A 19,368-nucleotide genomic window follows, 5' to 3' on the forward strand; every position below is an offset into this window, starting at 1 on the left:
CATTCAAAAAAAAAAACAAAAACCCTGAAGGCGAGTGCAGAGCAGAGGTTATTTATCGGTACAAAGACTTAGGTCAGGTTGTGGACCCGTGCTAGCTAAACCACACCACAGTTCACAGGAACACATCCACTAAAAGTCCAAACACTATCATAACACTTCATGATTTTAACCAACGAGACTTTGGGCTCAGCAAAGAATCAAATACGATATTATGTAATTAACATTTACAGTAGTTCTCAGTTATTTTTCCTACCCTCATGGACATAAACATTTGCAACATTCAGCTGTATTCACTAAGGACAAAGCTTGTAACGTGATCCACCAGAGTGTGTTTACCTGATAGCACTTGTAGTACTTTGAATGTTTTCTGCTTGTGCATTTTTACCATTCATGCATCCACTTTAGAAACATTTACACCAGCATAACGCAGAGAAATCCCAAAAATGGTGTCTTTACAATCCTCTGCCGCTGAAACGTTTTCAGTCTACAGATGGAGAGATGTTTTCTGTAAGACAGCTATGAAGCGGCAGCTCTTGGACAACAGCTGCTGAATGGCGTTTGCCACATCGCAGAGCAGCGAGACGCTAGAGAGCAAATACCATTGGCATATTTTACTGCATTCCTCGATGCACACATACCGCATACTCTGTTTGTTAGCATTTTGAATACTATTCTTTTTTTCATATTTAATTGACATGGGGTAAAGTTGAATTTGTGCAATATAAAGACAGGATAAATCCTAGGTGCAGACAAAAAACAACCCCTGCTTAATTTCTTCTCAACAAAGAACAATTTTATTTATTCCATTACTGAAGATTTTTTTTATTTTTTTGGTCAAACAGATGTGAGGTGGAGGAAAGTACACTTGGTTAGAGAGGTGACAGTGCACAGGGCAGCAGGCAGGGGGCAGCAGACGAATGACAGAAGGGATGCGGTTACTGGCAAGAAAGAAACAGAACAATGGAATGAAATCACAGCAAAAACTGGAGTGTTTTCTACCAGTTCTTCAGGAAATGTTTAAGCTATTCAAACAGATTTTAATTCCAGTGAAAACACAATTTTCTCATCTGTGGACAAAGGGACTTTGGTAGAAAAGCAAAGATTTTGTGTTAAAAGTGCTCAAGGGGCTGACAGATCTTGCATTACTGAGAATATAAACCATTTTGCTGCAGTGATAAACACTCTATGCATTATATATAGATTGTTCTATTCATAACTGTTCAGTGTCTCTGTCGTGATTTCAGGAATCTTTTTCCCACCCAAACCTCTCTGTGCATTTTGTCCTCTTGTCTTCCCCCACCCCCATCGCAGGCTGTCAGCGAAGCTAAATATACCCGTCTTCTCACACGCATTCATGCAGCAATCCTTCAACATATATGCGCTCACACATCAGCGTGATCTAGCTCGCTCACACTCGGTGATCCAGTTTATGATGCTAAAAAACGACAACAACAACAATAACAAAAAAAAAACAAAACAAAAACCCACAATACAATGTCCTGTCAAGGCAACATGTACACACATACTGGTCATTGTTCACATTCTCACACAGCAGTACAAAGGCATGGGCGCAGTTTCACACACACAAGCACAGTAAGTGCACGCACACCCCCGTGTAAAGTGCACGCATGGAAGGGACGCTCTGAAGGACGAAGATGTACATGGAATGAATTCAAAGCTTAACATGCTCAGTGATACCCAAGTTATAATGCAGTGTGTAAGGCTGATTTGTGGATGGAGGAGGTTTAAAATACTGCAGAAAGAAATGCAACCAAGTCAAAATTAATGGGTGTACAACAACTCATTCACTCACACACACTCGCACATCAACTAAGCTCTGAATAAGACACTTTATGCTGGAAAAAATGAGAACAAAAAACAGAAAAAGCAAAAACATACAGCTTCCTGTTGCATTGCTCATTTTTCCTAACTCAACCATTCCTCACACTAAAAGGCAATCCAGGTGAATAAAACTAAAAACACTTACGATACTTCAAAAAAAAAAAAAAAAAAAAAAAAAAAAATCACCAAAACGTAAAAGAAAAAAAGAAAAACCAAGCAACCGAAGTGAGCAAAACTGCCAATAAACTGAAGCACAAATTGGTCAACATCAGAATTTTTAAAAAAGACGTAAAGGCAGGTGATTAAAACAAAAATAAAAGTCTGAGTGACAATGAAGGACACGGCAACAAACAAAAGCACAGTGGAAACAAGAGAGGCACAAAAATAAAGGTGTGAGGGGGGAGGGAGAAAAACACAGTCAGCTAGAATGGCCTCCAACATCTCCCCCCCCCCGCTTCTCTCACTCTGGAACAATCAGCTGCCGGCCCCCCTTCACCGGGGGGCACCTCGCTTGTGTCTGCCAGTCCACTTTTGGCACACACGGAACCCAACACATGTTGCTCCGCCACGCCGAGAGGCCCGACCAATGATAGGGTGCCATCTATTGTCAGCGCATCGAACTGCTGTTTGGATGTCCAAAGACGCTGGTGAGTGTCAAAATTATGGGATTGGGAACTCGCACAACTACGCAAAAACCCAAGGAGCGTTTGGAGTGAAGAGTTGGGTCTGCTCTGGGTCGAAATAAATACTTTTTTCCTTCATCCTGTCGTGCGCTTACGAATGACGGTGAAAGAAAGGTAGCACGCATCATCATTACAAGGCAAAGTGGAGTGAGCGTCACATTGTGTGGTTGGTTTTTTTTGTTTTGTTTTTTTAAAATGAGAATTTACCCCAAATAAATATAAGAAAATAAAAAAATGTAAACAAAGTCTGCGTTGATGAACGTTGCGGAGATATCATGCATGTCATCTGGGAGGCTGAGCTACTTCAGTGTTCGGGTGTCCCGCTGCCCTGACTGGAAAGGTGCGAAGGTGTAGGCAAGGTGAAGAGGCGAAGAGCTCCTCCTACTCGACTTTTACACCCAACTTCTCTGTGTTTAGTAAGTAGAGGCTGTCGTCTATGAGGAAACTGGAGGAAGAACAAAGTATCGATTATTCACCATAAGGTAGTTGCATCTGAGTCCCCTAACATTTCTCTCAGTATTAGTGCCAAAACACTTATTTTCTCTGCAATTCCATCTCTCGCATATTTTTTACAAACCTGTAGAAAAGGAAATGCACTGGGACGGTGCTGAGGTGCCAAACAGCGTGGGCGTCTAAGACCCAAAGCAGTGGGGGAAAGTCCAGAAGCTCCAGCAGGGCCAGACCGTGGAGCAGCACCACCACCAGGCCGCACTTCCACCAGTACGGCAGGGTCCGCCGGTTCTGCCAGCACCAACAGAGCCACCACAAGAGGTTTACCATGCCTTTAAAGCCCAAAAAAGATGAGCAGAGAGCATTAAATCACAGATATCTGAAAGAGCTGATGCCTGAAGGACAGCAGGGAATGAATTCCTCACATATCAACCATATACAGGCTTATAGGTTACTTGTGGAAATGGACTCTACCGATTGTGGCGTTTGCAGCCATGTTGTAGCCGTAGTCAAAACTGACAAAGGTCAAGTAGGACACGTGTGAGGTAAAGACCAAAATGAGCAGGACTCCAACCATGCTGGACACACCGGGTCGCTTTAGGCCCAACGTTCTGGCAAAGAGAGGAAGGAAGGCAAGTAACGTGAGCATATTCAGCGAAGTAAGACAAAGAGTTATAACGACCACACTTGACAAATATTCTCTCTCGTTTTTAATCCAACTTTATCCTAGAAGATATTTGAACCAGGATTAATGATTACCATCTAGAATGTGGTTTCGGATGCCAGATGGGTGTGGAAGGTTTGCTTACCTGACGCAGCACAGGTAGATTGAGTAAAGAATGACTGCTGTTGCGCAGAAATAGTCCATTTTCTATAAGAAAAACATACAAAATCTTAACTTAAGATCAACCAGTGCTTGTTTACAGAAACTACACCGCGCACAGCTCGAAGGTTGATCAGTAATGGCATTAGGATGTTGCTCATTTGCTAAGCTCATTAACCAATCAAAGAGCAGAATGCTCATCTCAACAGGTGGTCTGGCAAGTGGAAATGTACATTAGCAGTTTTCCTCTCTCGGTGTACATTAAAGTAAAGCTTTTATTTATTATTATTAAAACTAGATCATGTGACTGCATGTCAAACTGTAAAACACTGTTTAAACAGTGTTTCTGGCAGAAAACAAGCTGACTGAACACAAGTAAATGGAACAAAACGGGATTCAAAGGTGGGAGATCCCCAGTAGGATACACACAAATCAACTCTTTTTTTCTTTTCTTTTTAGGGTAATAAGTTACTAGAGGTTTAAAAGCCCTTACCTCAGTGAGATAGGTGTCCCGCGTGTGAAACACTGTGGACCAGAACCAGGCATTGAGAGATACCTGAAAACCCCCCACAAAGATTTAAATATTAAAGTCTGAATAACTCATTGTTTGGATAATTTCTGCATCAGACATAGAAGTTTTTGATAGAAAGCATTTTTTGTTTATCATTTTAAAAAACACAACCTATTAAATGCAACCTATTGGCCAGGTAATCTAGAAGCGCTTTCTATTAAGTTAGTAACTATTTCTTGAGGTATAATGCTGGGCAGTTAATAAATAACGGGTCAAGCAGATGGGCTACAGTAGCACAAGACCACACCGGCTGCCACTCCTGTCAGCTGAAAACAGGAAACTGAGGCTACGATTTATAGAAGAAGATTTAATATAAGATTGAAAACTTTTGTCCTTTCTGATGAGTCTCCACTTCTGCTTCAACATTCAGATGGTAGGGTCACAATTTGGCATAAACATGTCCATGTCCATCCCTTTATGGCTACAGTGTACCATCATCTCATAGCTGCTTCCAGCAAGATAGTGCAACATATCTCAAAGGTCAAATCCTCTCAAATGGCCTTCACAGTTACTACATTTCAATCCAGTAGAGCACCTTTGTGATGTACTGTGATGGGAGACTCAGATCAGGGATTTCCAGCCACAAAATAAAATCAGTCTATCCAATCGGTGTACAGACACAGCCAGCATATAGACAACTTTGTCCTTTAGGTGATCAAGCATAACAAAGATAACTGACTTTTTGCCCTTTTGAAGTACAATAAACACAAACACACACTTTTTTAATGTTCTCCATCACATCCGGATACAGAAATCAACTCACCAGGGAGAAGGCGTTGATGGTGTGGTACATGGGGCTCTGTCGTGGCACCGTGCTCCGATAGCGCAGTAGCATGAGAAGGCAAGCCAGGCCGTTCAGCAGAGAGGCCAACGCGGATGCCGGCTCCTCAAAACACAAGAAGCGTGCAAACGGCCACTGTAGGGGAAAAAAATAATTCGTCCATAATTTCAGATTTGACTGAAATCAATGAAATCTCACAGAATACATAAAAGTGGACAGCATATCCTTTATTGATCAACCTTGGGTAGGTAGCAACAAACCTTGCCGTGGAACTGTGGGACCCTGTACCCCTCAGCCTGGTAAAGGCCGACTGTGGTCCACATGCACTGATAGCGGCAGTCATCACGGCATGTCCAACCTGAACAAAGAGAGGAGCCGAGTGCAAGCACGTCAGAGCTGCAAATTTTGGTATTGATCGGATACAACTAAATACAGGGCCAGCATTGTTGACACCAATAACGATATCTGAATCATTATTAATTTGCAAACTCTGAACACAGTTTAATGACCATTAAATCGCTGTAATTTTTTTAAAATTTCTACAAAAATTAGTTAACACAATTCAAATAAACTCAACTTTACTTGTAGCACCCAGTCACGACAACAGTTGAATTAAGGTGCTTTATATTGTAAGGTAAACGCCCTACAATAATACAGAGAAAACCCCAACAATCAACCTTATGAGCACTTTGGTGACATTGGGAAGGAAAAACTCCCTTTTAACAGGATGAAACCTCCAGCAGACACAACAAAAGACATCTTTCAGATTTTCATGTAATTTGAAACCAGGTGTTTTGGAAACCTGGAATGCAAATGTGCCTGTCTCTACAGCACGTTGGGTCAGCGTCTGTTGTTTAAATGTGCTATAGGCTATAAATCAAATAGACGTGCCAGACAACACAACAAGATTCACACGTTTTTTGTTTGGTTTATTTATAGCCCATACTTGAGGTGTATTTTGTCAATAAAATAAGCATGGAAGCGGTTTCAATTCTTGTATAGCAGTGAATAAACTTAAATACACAAGCAACTACAAAAGGCATTCCCTGGATATTTTATACAACTTTAAGCATAGAGGTAAAAGAAAACAATTAATTAAATATTTAAAGGGGTTGCCTTTTGGCTAACTAGTTGTGTAGCCACAGCACAGAAAAGATAATAATGGCAGAAGGGTGGGGTGACAATAGAGCTGTTGGGAGAGCTTGACCAGCCTGAAAATCTGGTTTTTAGTGTTGAAGGCCATGAAACAAGGTCACAGTTTTCTTTTTAAAGGCATGTGAAGACTAAAAGTCACACATGTAGGCATCAGTACAAAGCACCTGCATGCACGAGTGAATATAATGAATGTAAACAGCAAATTAATGGGGGTCAGTTAGCAAATGTTGCTATACAGATATATGCATGTACAAGTTGCCACAATATTGATAAGCACTGATGGAAAAATCTATTGCTAGCAAGGTAAGTTAGCTTAACTTACCTGCCGACAAGAGCAACTCACCTGTCAGCGCCATGTACTGCGGCTGGGAAGACAGGAAGCCGTTTAGCCGAGCTCCGGTGCAGTTTGCGCGGATACACTGCTTCACACAGTCTCGGTAAACCGGCTCCTTGTCGCCTTGAGAGGATTGCACAGTGGTCACCGACATCAGGAGCAAGAGGACGGTGACCACAGCGGGGAGTGTGACAGATGTGCCGCGGAGTGAAACCACAGAGGCCATGGCGGTTCTTCTGGGCCCGTCAGGATTCACGAAGGCACGACCGGACGACAGCGGCGTGAAGCCTACAGCGCGCATCACCACGGGGCCATCCCCAGTTTGTGCGGACAAACCAGGCCTGAAATGTGTTACAGTACCGCTGATGGACCGGGAAATGCCCACTCTTCCTCTGCTCCCCTGAGCACAGCCAAGTTTCAAACTCGAACAGCGTTTCCTGTCGACATTTCAAAATTAAAACAACTTTCCCGGAAGCGTATTTACTCAAGTTGTAGTAGCCTATATCATAGAGGTCTCAGCTAGTATAACTTACCAAAATTCTTCTCATAAACATAATTTCTACGTCGTAATACGGCTTATTTGATAAATTCTGGCTACTATCTTAAGATTGGTTGCTTTTATTTTGAAGGAGGTAAGTTTAGTCGCAAAAACCTTTACATCCTGATTCAGTCGGCAACGTCACCAGGTCACGTGACCCATTGATCTTTTGATTTTTAAATAATAATATTAATGTAATATAGTAATAATGTAAAGTATAATATATAAAATTGTTATGATAATAATAATATGTTTATTTTATTGCATATAATACTAACCATTTGTTACCATTTTTTTTTCAATTTTTAGTTTTATAATTTCTCTAATTAAGGTTTTCACAAGGAAATCACGTCTGCTGCTTGCCACAGCATTTTGTTTTGTTTTTTGGTCTTATCTCCAAATATTTTGAATCTTCTGATAATATAAATAACTGTAGATGTTGTCTTCATGCATGCTCAATCAACCAGATTAGTGAATCCCAAACGGTTGATTCTGTTCATCTGAACGTAGCGTCGTCAGTGGGAGAAACGTTTCGTAACTCATCCAAGTGACTTCTTCAGTCTCAGCTGAGACTGCAACTGACGGAAGAAGTCACTTGGATGAGTTACAAAACGTTTCTCCCACTGACGACGCTACGTTCAGATGAACAGAATCAACCTTTTGGGAGCTGTAGATAGTCTTCTTCTACCATCATTTTTCCCTTTAGGTGTCTCCATGGATCATCTGCTGCCATCTCACCCTAAAGCTAGCATCCTCTTAAGACACCCCAACCCTCTGTATGTCTTTTTATTGGAACCTTCTCGATAGATCTCCCTTTTTTCCTCCTGGCTGGCAGCGTCATAGTCACTATCCTTTATCCAATATATGACACACAATATGTCTGCCTTTATTCTCTCTATCATATATCAGCCAGCTCTCTCCCTTTCTCCTAATTCCTAGATTTAAAGTCCCTACTCACCATCTCCACACTCCTGCCTCTCCTTCTCCCCCTGCTGCCTCCTAACACCTTCACCCTGTTGTCTTCCTTTGTCTTTGGCCATCAGTGGCTCAATTTTTACTGGCACCCCACTGGCCAACAGCACCAGAGGTGGTTGTTAATAACCTGGACCCCAACCGATCCGGCGTCTAAATCTTGTTCTTTTTGATCTGGTTGGGGGTGGGGGTTCAAAATTCCCAAATTCTTTGCAATTCTGTCTCAAGAAAAACGATTCAAAATTCTGGAACTTTCTGTATAATATTTTAAATTTAATATTTGAGTTTAAATCATTTGAAAATCTGATTTTGTCGCTATTTTATCCAACAACTTTTGGTTTTACTACTCACAGGGTGTCACATTTATTGGAATCAAGGATTGAAGTAGATTCAAAGGTAGACTACAGTTCTTCTGCTTACTATGTTGGTTTGTACCTTTACCCTGAAAATGTGGCACCCACCCCTGATTTGGGATCATAGATTTATATTGAGAAATGGGATGATGGATAAAGTTCACACTGATAATGCTTCACCATATGCATAATACAGTCAGTCGGTGCTCCACAGTCACCCGGCAGTCCTTTCACCCGCGCTCCCACTTAAACCAAGAGACACAGTGTGGTACGAAAGATAGTGGATTTTATTTGTACTTCTTTGTTTGTTACAGTGGAGACACAGACACAGTCACAGCAGCAGGAGTGGAAACAGCAGTGAGGGTGAGGTGGGGGGAAAGAAAAATCAAAAACAAAGCTGTTTTGCTTTTGTTTAGCTTTTTTATGCCGCCCATCCAACCACCGTCTTTCACCATCTCTTTCTCTATTTACAAGACTTTTAAAATCGTGCTTTCCTCTTATTACTGTAACCTTTCCTTTCGTACCTGTGTTTAAAGAGTGACAAAATAAAAGAGAGGGGTAGGCAAACTATTATAGCGCAGTACTCCCACTCTTTTACTGTGCACTCCTGGCCGGTACAAACAGAAGGAGGGATCCATTAAACACTCTGTGCCCGGTTGAGACTAACAGACCGCTGGGGCCAGACTGCTCGCCTGTTTCAAGCAAGTGACTGTGCATGCACCACAGCACCCAAGAGACGTTTTGACCAACCACACTGAACTGCATATGCATATATATGTAGGTATGATGCATGCACTGTTGGCCTCAACACAGGAGGACAGAATGAGTCATGGGCGAGGAGGGGAGGGAAAAGATGGAGGAAGAAGAGGCAGGGACAGAGATAGAGAGAGCGTTTCGGTGTCACAAGATTATTTTTTATTGAAAATAATCCCATGTTCCCCTGTTGGTACTCACACACAAACACCCCCACAGCCTCCCATCCTCTCACTGAACATCTCGATAGAGGAGACAAGTCTTTTCGTAAGAAGAAAGAGCCGACCCGGGCGCGAGTGTGTGCGAGGAGGATGTTTCATTGGTGGAGAGGAGGAAGAATTAAGGGTATGGACAAGTGTGGGTTTCAACAGAGGTAAGAGATGTCGAGGATTTATTCCTCCTTCTCCTCTCCGTGTGTGATGACGTAGCAGATGTTCTTGTAGTCAACGTTGCCAGCCACATCAGGGGGGAAGGCAGCCCAGAGGTTCTTCATCTGCAGATGAAGAGGAAATGAAGAAATGCGTTACAGCCTGGCAAAAAACAAGGGCCAAATCGCGCTGCAAGTCCGATGAGCTCACCTCCTCAGCGGTGAACCTGTCGCACTGGGTGGTCAAGAGCTCCTCGAGGCTGGAGAGGGAAAACGCGGGAAATTTAAGATTAAGATGAAAGATTACAGCAGGAAGAGATGGAAGATAAACGCAAATAAGCTTACAATTCCTTCTTGATGCTGCCAGTGCCCTCGGGGTCCAGGACCTTGAAAGCGCTCACGATGACGTCCTCAGGATCAGCTCCTATCAAAAGAAAGACATAGAAAAAAATAATAATTCAGAATTATGTTAATCACATAACATTAACTGTTTAGATAAATAACAACCATCACCTTACAGCACCAAGTATTTCATGAAATAGAATACAAAGGACAACTGATATGTGCCAACACACCCTTCAGCTTCTCGCCGAACATTGTCAGGAACACGGTGAAGTTGATGGGGCCGCTGGCCTCCTTCACCATGGCCTCCAGCTCCTCATTCTTCACATTCAGCTGACCCATGGAGGCCAGCACGTCCCTGAGGTCGTCCTTGCTGATGATGCCATCTCTGTTCTGGTCGATGATTGTGAAAGCCTGGCACAGACCGGGAGATTAGTCAGAGATTAGATCAGAGTTCAGCCAAACTTCAGCTAAAATAACACTTAATTAAAACCAGTGAAAACTGAGATTCTCACATTTCTCACAAGTCCTTTTTATCCAGCTTGTTTTTCATGATTATTTGTGCGAGGCACTCTGCCAATGTAAATGTGTAAATGTGGAGCAGTTAGCTCCTTCTCCTTCCACATAGGAGGGCGTATCACCCAATGAAACCAAAGATGGCATTGCAAACCTTTTGGGACTTGGCAGCTGGTCAGCCACTTGTCTTTCTAAGGTGTTAAAATGGCTTGGGAATGTGAGACAAGCCCTTTGCGACATTTAAGGAGAAGGTATTGATTGCAGCTGTCATCCTTTTGCCTTGTGACTAAATCTTATGACCATGTTACCAATGTTCTCTCTGCTTCTGAGGCCTCTTAAGGGCCTGCCAAGCTACTGTTGACATTGTATTGTCTTTCATTTAGATCTGTTACTGAAGAAAACCCCTACAAATGAATCCTGATTTCTATAATCTACTGATAACGACACTATTTACCTTGTTGATCACAGTGCTAAACCCCCCAAATTCCTTCAGTTTCAACCCTGAGCTCCCCTTCCCCTGTGCACCAGCTGTTGGGCCACATTCCAGTGGAGTCACGGAGCGAGTGTCTCCAAGGAGAATTCCTAAGCTAGCATAGAGCAGAGGTAACTGCTGTCAACAGGAGAGCTGAAATTTACTGTCCTGCCGTGCTGATGAAGGCATTTTTTGCTGTTGTGCCGCTAAAGTGACGAGATCTATATCTTCTGACAGCTCTCTCACGTTACATTCAAGGTCATATGATAGAGTGCTTGGTTACATCACCACCTTAGAAGGTACTGATAGAAAGCTTGAGGTGTGATGAGGAAAAGGTTACCTCCTTGTACTCCTGGATCTGGCTCTGCTCGAACATGGAGAACACGTTGGAGGATCCACCCTCACCCTGCTGCTGCCTCCTCTTGGCTTTCTTGGGTGCCTGTGATATGATGTGAGGTGTAAGAAAAGCCATACATACATGACATGAACTAAAGAAGCAGATCCTGGTTAACTCTCAAAATCATCATCTGAAGAAAAATAAATAAATCAAATTTCTTCCTGATAAATTAAGCTTGGATTGGCAGTTTTGCCAGTTGAATCTATCTTTGTGGTAATGACTGAATTTTTCCCCCTCTTAAAAAAATTATAAACTTTGAAACAATCACCCAATTTAGAATCCATGTAATGTGTTGAGGACTACAATAATAAGGAATAGGTCCTCCCGAACTTTAGCTCAAGGCAGCAGATAACACTGACACTGGCACTCCTTCAAGTTCACTTCCTGGGATGTTGGTAGTCCAGATAGCAAATATCTTAATGATACGCCCATCTCATCATTTTAATGTAGACAACATCCTAAAGACTTTTTTTAAACCCTATGAAGTGGCCACACTCACCATCTCTCAAGTTTGTGAGGTTGTTGTTGGTCAAGAAGAGAAGCCTACACCAAGCCGATGTGACTGACATGTAGGTATTGAATGCCTGGGGTCTTATATACTAGCCCATAGGGGGCTAACTTTAGCCACACCATCAGGTTTGGCAGGAAAATAGAGCTGGAGTATAGTAAGAAAAAGAGGGAGGAGCAAGGAGGTGGCTGGGGGGATCGGTTTACTGATGATCCAAAATAGGCTGCAGAAGTCTTGGAATGAGGTGAATTCAATGCCAACAGTGACTTTGGTGTCATGTGCGGACTAATATGGACAGACGGGACACGGTAAAGGACAACTGAAACGTCCCCATTTTACTTACTGAGTCTTTGTCGTGGCTATTTCTGTCAACTTTATATATCTATTGTGAGACTTCAAAGCCCAGTGCGTGATGGCAAAGTGTCGCTGCTTTACTGCTTTAATACAAACACAGATGGGACAGTTACCCCGCAGTCAGCACGGCCCGCTGCCTTCTATTAATTAATACTCCAGTGCTGCTCAATATTTCAGCTAACATTTCCTGAAGTCATCACCTGTCTAAATGATAGGTTTGATCTGAGGTTTGTGGCCATGGCCAGATCATTAGTGGCCATCAGGGTGTATAAACAGTTGTGAAACCTGAAAACAGTTGGCTGACGGACATTGGTCCAGGTCCAGCAATGACACACGACCACTGGGTCTCTGGAAAAAGTGACCGTGCATCAGTGAGAAATCCAAACAGTCCTTTTAATACTGCCTCAAGTAGCTGGAAATGCTCAGTGGAAAGAATAACATTGAAAGTGTGACTGGGAGGGGAATAAAATAGATCACAGAGGCCACCTTTACAGGGACTAAAGACAAAACAGGTGCTCACACCCAGGATAGTGAATCATTTTCTGTTTTACTGATTCAAGTGTAAGAAAGAAAAAAAAGAAACAGGCAAAATGATGATTGGACTAAATGACCAGCTTTACCGCCACGGGTGCACTAATTTGGGTTCCTCCTCGAGGTTCCCAGTATAGTTGTTTTAGGATAGGAGGACAGTGACCCACCCACTAAACCCCATATATGAGTATCATTGGTTGGCCATCAATCACACAACTGTACAGCTTAGGTATGTATGTATTGGTATCCCGCGCTGGCGTGAAGCAATCCAGAGTCTTAGCTGGCTCGTGGGCGTAGCGTTTCACGTGGCAAAATATGACCTAAATTATCTGCAATGTTTTGTAATGATGGAAAACGAAGCGCCCGATTGGCAAGGAGGAGGCAAAAAATGTGTTGTATGTGAAGCCAATAAGCAGCCAGCTCAGCTGTAGGCTCGAAGGTTGAAAAAAGAAGCGATGCAGACACAGAAGGAGAAAGACCGAGCAAAGACTACGAAGACAAGACAGCTGTACAGACTGAAATAGCCCTGCTGCCCTCCTGCCATTCTGTTTCTCAGCCATTTCGACCCCCTTCTAAAATTTAGCGGACTTCACCCTTCTTGGCCTGTGTTGCCCCCCAGCCAACTGTCAGTCCTTTTTTACCTTGTCACTGGTCAAATTGTTTAAATCTGTGAGGCAAAATGGACTCATTAGGTCATCAATAATAATAGAGCCCAAAGGGAAATGTTTCCTCGATCGGACAATTCCTGATTTAAAATGGAAATGTGGCCAACTTTCAGCTACAGATTAACTCAGGCCTTTTTAATGGCTGGCAGATTTATTTCTTATAAACACGCCAGGTATTATCAGCTCTGAAGTAATGAAGCTGTTATTAATAAGCAAATTTTATATCACCGTTTCACAGTTTCTTTCATTCTCTGTCCTCGGTGAAATTTGTTCGGGCATGTTAAGACAGACGTGTCAAACATAAGGCCTGCCAAAGACTCAAATCCGGCCCACTGGAAAGCTTTGTGCGAAGGAAAAACTCTGTTTTTACAATGTGTTCACAGTAAAAAAAATCAACAAAAGAAATTTACATTTTCTGTGAATTAACAGAAAATTTCAGTCTAGTTTTAAGCTACCAGGATCCTTTCTGTAATTTAACACATTTATTTCTTACAGTTTAATCCCAAAGAGTCGTGCGGACACATTTCTTTCATTTGCCACAGCAGCATTTCTTTAGTAAATGTGTAGTTAAACATTAAAGGACAGAAAGAACAGTTTTACTGATCCAGCCTCCTTAAAATCAAAATGTGGTGTATGTGGCCCACAGTGTAACACAGGCTTGACATCCATGTCTTAAGAGGAAGGTTTTCACCTGAACTGGTTAGCCATAGTATGTCCAGTATAGAGACAGTAGACTAGCTGGAGCAGATGGAGGTCATATTTTAGGTGTGTGACTTTATAAAAATGCCAACTTAGGAAATAACATCATTGCAGTGACAAACAAAGGTTAATAAAACAGATGATCATAGATCATTTATTGACTAATCTATGAAAAAGTAAAAAAGAAACAGCATGTTTCTGGAAGAAAACAAATATAACTATGTCAACTATATATTACCGACACATTTCTAATCCAGTGCACGTATGAATGATAAAGCTTCTCTATAAGTTAAGGGTTAGAAACAAAGCCAACTTTTATCATTCAAAATCTATCAAGTTTTCTTCCTGAACATTCGCACCGCCGTGTCCTTTCTTTGACCACATGACAATCAGTTCCTTTACTTCCTTTCCATAATCTTCATGCAGCTGGTTAAAGTCGTACTCCCCAATCGTCTGAAATGGATCAAACATAGGCACCGCGTTGGCATTCTTCTTCGATCGCAGTTTGGGTGATTTCTTACTGGCCGTCTTGGATGAAATGGTAAGAGCTTGTAGGTTTGGACAGGAATTCGGGCTGGGTGCTGTTCCCAGCGCAGATGAGGTGCAGGTGTTTGAGGTCACAAAGACGGCAGCAGGCTGGATGGCGCTGAAATTTGGCATGACAAAAGGTTTGCTTGGTTTACTGGAGAGTGCACCAAGTGCATCTGAAGAAAAAAACAGTGAAATATAGAAATTAAGGAGCTGAATGCACATGAAGGGAAAGACAAAATCTGCTCATGCTGCATGTGTATGGCAGAGCTCCATCCACTTGCTCAATGACGCTTTAATCTAACCTTTAACTCTACAATCAGTGGGTGATCTATTCCGGCTGTGGGCTCTGGAATACTGAGAATCTCTTACTGATCACTACATGCTCAGAAAATGTACACAAATAAAGAACTGTGTCGTACATGCTAAGCAAACAGGTGCTAATCCAAGTTTTTTCTGTCAGTTTTTCTACATGATAAAAGAAATGCTGCTTTAGGCTCAAACTGTAAAAACAAATATGTAAAATTAGCTCTGACTGTGTTGTAATTATAAAATGGAAATTTGGGGGAAATAACAGAATGTCTTTTTTTTTCTTTTTACTGTGAACCTGCTGTAAAAATCATTAATGTCTATAGCATACAATAAAAAAAAACCAAAAAACCAACCAGGAAATCCATGTTGTTTAATTGTTTATCTGTTTCTTTATTGACAGTAGTGTTGCAGGAATGACCATGGGGGAGGTATTTATCACTTGGAAAAGCTGTAAACTTAAAAAAAAAAAAAATACAGTTAAAAGTTTAAACAGTTAAAAACATTTAACGTTGTCCTTCACATTTTCCAAAGTTCTCTAGTGGGCCAGGTAGGAGTCTTTGGCAGGCCGATTCTGGCCCCTGAGCCTTATGTTTGACACCCCTGAACTAAAGCTTTAGTTTTTTGTTTTTGTAAAACCTCTTTAACTTGATCTTTGTGTCTAGTTTTAGTTTAGTTTTTATTAGTTTCAGTTTTAGTTTTAGTCTTTTTTTGATTATAGCTGTAAGAAGGGCGCGTGTCAGAGGTGGTGGTTGACTCAAAGTGTGTCACAGAGTTCTATCACACAGAAACTCTGAATATTTCCTCTATATTTTCATTTTTATTCACAAAATCATTTCAGTTACTTATACTTCTTTTCAAAAATCTAGTTTTTATTTTAGTCCTGTACCTCTCTCTCTCACACACACACACACACACTGATAAATGTATTTCGCCCGAGGATTCTTCAGTGTACAGACTAAAGGAGCTGGAGATCGAACCATCAACCTCCCAGTTGGACGCCCGCTCTAGCACCAAACATAAATCTAGTACGCTTTCTGTTTTACGGGAGCTTTATGCTCACACCTCATGGTCAGGACATCAGGTCCATAAACGGATTCAATGACTGATATTAACTTAATTACCACTTAAGTCAATTACTACTTAACAGGTGAAACTAACCGTCATTTTAGCCAGTTTTTAAGCAAAACGCCCCCAAATCTGTGAGAGCATTTCAACTTTGTTTTAATGAGACGTGTCTGTATATGACATGAGGTCGATTTTGTGGTGGCTATGAGAAATTTATGACCGATCTTTAGAACAAAAGCAGAACGATCAATAACAAATATTAACAATAAAAACTTGGTTGAAATGAACTGTGCTCTCATTACTACTCTGTTAATAGATAAAACATCAGTAGTGATCATAATGATGCGACTGATGCTGCGAGATCATAATATGTGCGTGTGTGTGCGTGTGTGCGTGCGTGCGTGTGTACAGTATGTACCACAGTGTACCAGGTGTCTGATGTAGACAGTGATGCAACGCCTCTCGCAGCTGCCCTCCAGAACAAAGGCTGCTCTCTTTAGCCCCCCCCCCCCTCTCCCCAACAAAGATAAACCCGCTCCATCTTTCTGCCTCCCTCACCTCTGTACTTCGACTCCATGTCCACTACAAGCAGGGCCAGGTAGCTGTGGCTGGCTGACAGCAGGGCTTTGATCCAGCTCTCCTGACTGGCCTGGTTCTCCGCGGCAAACTTGTACGTCCGCAGCCCCGGCCCGCTCCACACCAGCGAGAAGGCGAAGTTCTCCTCGGACTCGCACAGCTGGACGGTGCAGCCCTCCAGAACAATCACTCCGACCAGATCCCGGTCGGTCTGCCGGTCTTTGTAGAAGAGGAGGTTCCCCTTCAGCACGAACCAGCGCTTCTGATAGGAAGTCTTGATCTCACCCTGTGTGTGACAGTTGTGTTTTACTGACTGCTGTACAAACGCCTTGTGTACTCAATTTCTTACATAACTGATTTGAGGAAACAGGCAACCCAGTGGGAGGTGAAATGTCACAGAGATTTTGAAAGCTGGACTTAAAAACAGTTTTAAAAAAAATCCCCTCTGAGTTTATTTACTTTAGATGACCTCACTACCCCTTCTGTTTGTTTTTCAAAACAATACGTTCATCAGGTTCCCTGTAAACCTGAGCCAGGGCGTCTTACCTTCTTGTACAGGTACCCTTCCTTATCCACAGGTGAGTTGCAAGATTCAAAATAGGTGAGGACTTTTTCATCAATCTTCATTTCAACATCTCAGTGTGCCCGGAGCAAAATCTGCCACGCACACACCACAGATCGAAAGAAAGAAAAAGAAAGACTTTATGTACTTCCTCATGTTATTGCTGTGACTATTTATAATTATGGAGAAGTTATGTTAACAATATTTTAATGACCCATTGTCGCCCAGCGGCCAAATAAGCGCCCTTTTTCCGCGTTTTAAACAAGGAAATGCATTCATATCTCGGCGTTCATACTCAACAATAAGAATGACTGCTTTCTTTTCTACAACAGAAACTTAAATACAGTCGTGTTTCGCTCGTATTCAGCCGAAAACATGGCGATCGCCATGAATAAGACGAGTTTTTTAAGTAAGGCGTTTATGCGCGCCTGTAGTAACACAAACTTACTCAACACCAGTCTCCGTTGGCAATACGCCTAAAAGTTGAGAAACGGAGAGGCCGATGAGTTTCTCATATCCACATGGTTCTTGTTTACTCACCTCTGTGAAATGGGAAAATGAAGCCGTTCCTCTGTGAGCGTCTGAGTCAATCAATCGCTTCCTGGTAAGGTGAGCGCAGCTACACGTAAACACTTTAAATAAATGGGCTGGTCCCCGGGTTTTATCACTTAGGCTAGAAACCCTGTTAGTTTACCCAAATCAGTTGTAAATGTGTCATACTTGTAAAATCGGCTCCTTTGATGCAGCTAAAAGCAATTCAAATGCTGAAGTTTGGCACTGCTGTTGTGTAATTCAGCGGTTTCGTCTTGCAGAGGGGCCCTCTTACAAAACCTGCATTGCTTCACGCTGTTTTTATTTAAAAGTACTTTAAAATTTCATACGAATGAGGATCAAAAATCGACCTTCTTGATTAATGAAAATGGTCTTCTTGATTGGTGAAAACTTGATAACATAAATGCACACAATGAACGATAAACAAAATTATAGTGTTGTGCAAAAGTCTCGAGCCACCCCTGATCCACAGTCAAAGCTCTTTTGTGGATGTTGGATGTTACATTCTCTGTGAAGGTGACCCCACACTGCTCCAGTAATAATGAGGTCCAGGCTCCGGGGAGGCCAATCCACTGTGTTTTTTCCATCCAGGTGCTTCTACTGTGTTGGCAGTGTGTTTGGATCATTGTCATGCTTAAAAGTGAAGCTGTTACCAAGCTGATATTTCCCACGTGGCATTTTATGGTGGATCAAATCTGATGGTATTTTTCTGCTTCCATAATTCCATCATATGATTGTTGGGGGTTTCTCCATATTATTGTAGGACCTTTACCTTACAATATAATGCAGCTTGGGGTAGCTGTTGTTGTGATTTGTGGAAATGCAGCTCCAGACATGACAGAGCCACCACCGTGTTTCAGTGACTGTAAAGACTCACTGTTGTGTCTCCCTCCTGACCTTTAGCATTTTAATTCATCACTCCATAAATCCTCTTATGTAAGGAAAGCATTTTCAGATATTGTTTATCTTCTGTGGATAGTTTTGTAAGTCTGCTACTTCCTAATTTCTCCTCCACTTGTCCAGTTTAAGGACACACTGCACACCACACTGTTATGTCAGGGTTTTGACTAATAGCTCTTTGGGAATGAGCCGGCTGGTACAAAAATGCAATTTTATGCCTGTTAAACTTTTATCTTTGGTAATATTTTATGCCGTTAAAAATATGACGTTTTTAAGCCACTAATAACTACAGACACAATTAAAAACGGATTTTTTGCTAAGTTGTCTGTTATGTGTGGTTCACCCCTTGAATTATGCACATTTTTACGCTTTATAGGTCAGTGTTAAGTGGCTTAACAAACAAAGGAAAACATTTCCTGTGAAAATGTCCAAATACAAAGACTGGACTGGAGTGAAAAAGCAGCGAATGTCCAAATAGAAACCTCCAGAAAGCTTGGAGAACTCTTACTCAAGACCATTTAAAAAATGACAAAAAGTCTGACTGCTTGGAAGCAAAACATAAAGAAACGAGAGGTGGTTTAAGACTTTTTTGCAGTACTGTGTTAACATAATGCATATTCTCTCGTGGCATTTGAATCTCACTTGTGCCAGCACCTGTGGTTTCTCAAACGCTTCTGAGTGAACCGCCGCTTCAGAAAACAATGTTGATGTGCAGATTGCTTTAGGTTATGTGGTCACTGTTGTTTTTAGCAGAAAAACCCTGCTGA

The 19,368-nt window shown here is 41.9% G+C and overlaps 3 protein-coding genes across 4 annotated transcripts; all 3 read right to left on the reverse strand.

Annotated features, from left to right (window-relative positions):
- Positions 1-767: 767 nt before the first annotated feature.
- pgap3 (post-GPI attachment to proteins phospholipase 3) lies at positions 768-7,091 on the reverse strand. The gene is made up of 8 exons (XM_040006519.1): positions 6,649-7,091; positions 5,411-5,508; positions 5,133-5,285; positions 4,292-4,354; positions 3,785-3,846; positions 3,450-3,586; positions 3,103-3,307; positions 768-2,970 (listed from the first exon to the last, which is right to left on the reverse strand). Exons 1-8 carry the CDS (start codon positions 6,938-6,940, stop codon positions 2,907-2,909), a joined length of 1,074 nt encoding a protein of 357 aa, XP_039862453.1. The 5' UTR covers positions 6,941-7,091; the 3' UTR covers positions 768-2,906.
- Positions 7,092-8,768: 1,677 nt separating this feature from the next.
- Positions 8,769-11,980, reverse strand: LOC120718164 (myosin regulatory light chain 2, skeletal muscle isoform-like). Its single transcript, XM_040006531.1, has 6 exons — positions 11,849-11,980; positions 11,293-11,391; positions 10,198-10,378; positions 9,968-10,046; positions 9,834-9,882; positions 8,769-9,748 (listed from the first exon to the last, which is right to left on the reverse strand). Exons 1-6 carry the CDS (start codon positions 11,849-11,851, stop codon positions 9,647-9,649), a joined length of 513 nt encoding a protein of 170 aa, XP_039862465.1. The 5' UTR covers positions 11,852-11,980; the 3' UTR covers positions 8,769-9,646.
- Positions 11,981-13,934: 1,954 nt separating this feature from the next.
- LOC120718163 (sesquipedalian-1-like) lies at positions 13,935-17,821 on the reverse strand. Of its 2 annotated transcripts, none has more exons than XM_040006530.1 (4): positions 17,690-17,821; positions 17,134-17,244; positions 16,570-16,873; positions 13,935-14,810 (listed from the first exon to the last, which is right to left on the reverse strand). In XM_040006530.1, exons 2-4 carry the CDS (start codon positions 17,212-17,214, stop codon positions 14,425-14,427), a joined length of 771 nt encoding a protein of 256 aa, XP_039862464.1. In that variant the 5' UTR covers positions 17,215-17,244; positions 17,690-17,821; the 3' UTR covers positions 13,935-14,424. The 2 variants fall into 2 exon arrangements, with proteins under 2 accessions (XP_039862464.1, XP_039862462.1); XM_040006528.1 differs by having other exon boundaries at positions 17,598-17,707.
- Between the last annotated feature and the right edge of the window lie 1,547 nt (positions 17,822-19,368).

The sequence above is a fragment of the Simochromis diagramma genome, unplaced genomic scaffold, assembly GCF_900408965.1.
Source record: "Simochromis diagramma unplaced genomic scaffold, fSimDia1.1 OVJJ01000518.1, whole genome shotgun sequence".
Taxonomy (NCBI): Eukaryota; Metazoa; Chordata; class Actinopteri; order Cichliformes; family Cichlidae; genus Simochromis; species Simochromis diagramma.

Coding starts and splice junctions, on each gene's coding strand:
- LOC120718163 (XM_040006530.1), bottom strand. CDS start 17,214: ATGAAGATTGATGAAAAAGTCCTCACCTATTTTGAATCTTGCAACTCA. Junction 16,874..17,133: donor AAGGGTACCTGTACAAGAAG/GTAAGACGCCCT, acceptor TGTCACACACAG/GGTGAGATCAAGACTTCCTA. Junction 14,811..16,569: donor CATGGAGTCGAAGTACAGAG/GTGAGGGAGGCA, acceptor TTTTTTCTTCAG/ATGCACTTGGTGCACTCTCC.
- LOC120718164 (XM_040006531.1), bottom strand. Junction 10,047..10,197: donor GTTCGGCGAGAAGCTGAAGG/GTGTGTTGGCAC, acceptor TTCTTTTGATAG/GAGCTGATCCTGAGGACGTC. Junction 9,883..9,967: donor GGCAGCATCAAGAAGGAATT/GTAAGCTTATTT, acceptor TTCCCTCTCCAG/CCTCGAGGAGCTCTTGACCA.
- pgap3 (XM_040006519.1), bottom strand. CDS start 6,940: ATGCGCGCTGTAGGCTTCACGCCGCTGTCGTCCGGTCGTGCCTTCGTG. Junction 5,286..5,410: donor TCCCACAGTTCCACGGCAAG/GTTTGTTGCTAC, acceptor TTTCCCCTACAG/TGGCCGTTTGCACGCTTCTT. Junction 3,587..3,784: donor ATCTACCTGTGCTGCGTCAG/GTAAGCAAACCT, acceptor TCTCTTTGCCAG/AACGTTGGGCCTAAAGCGAC.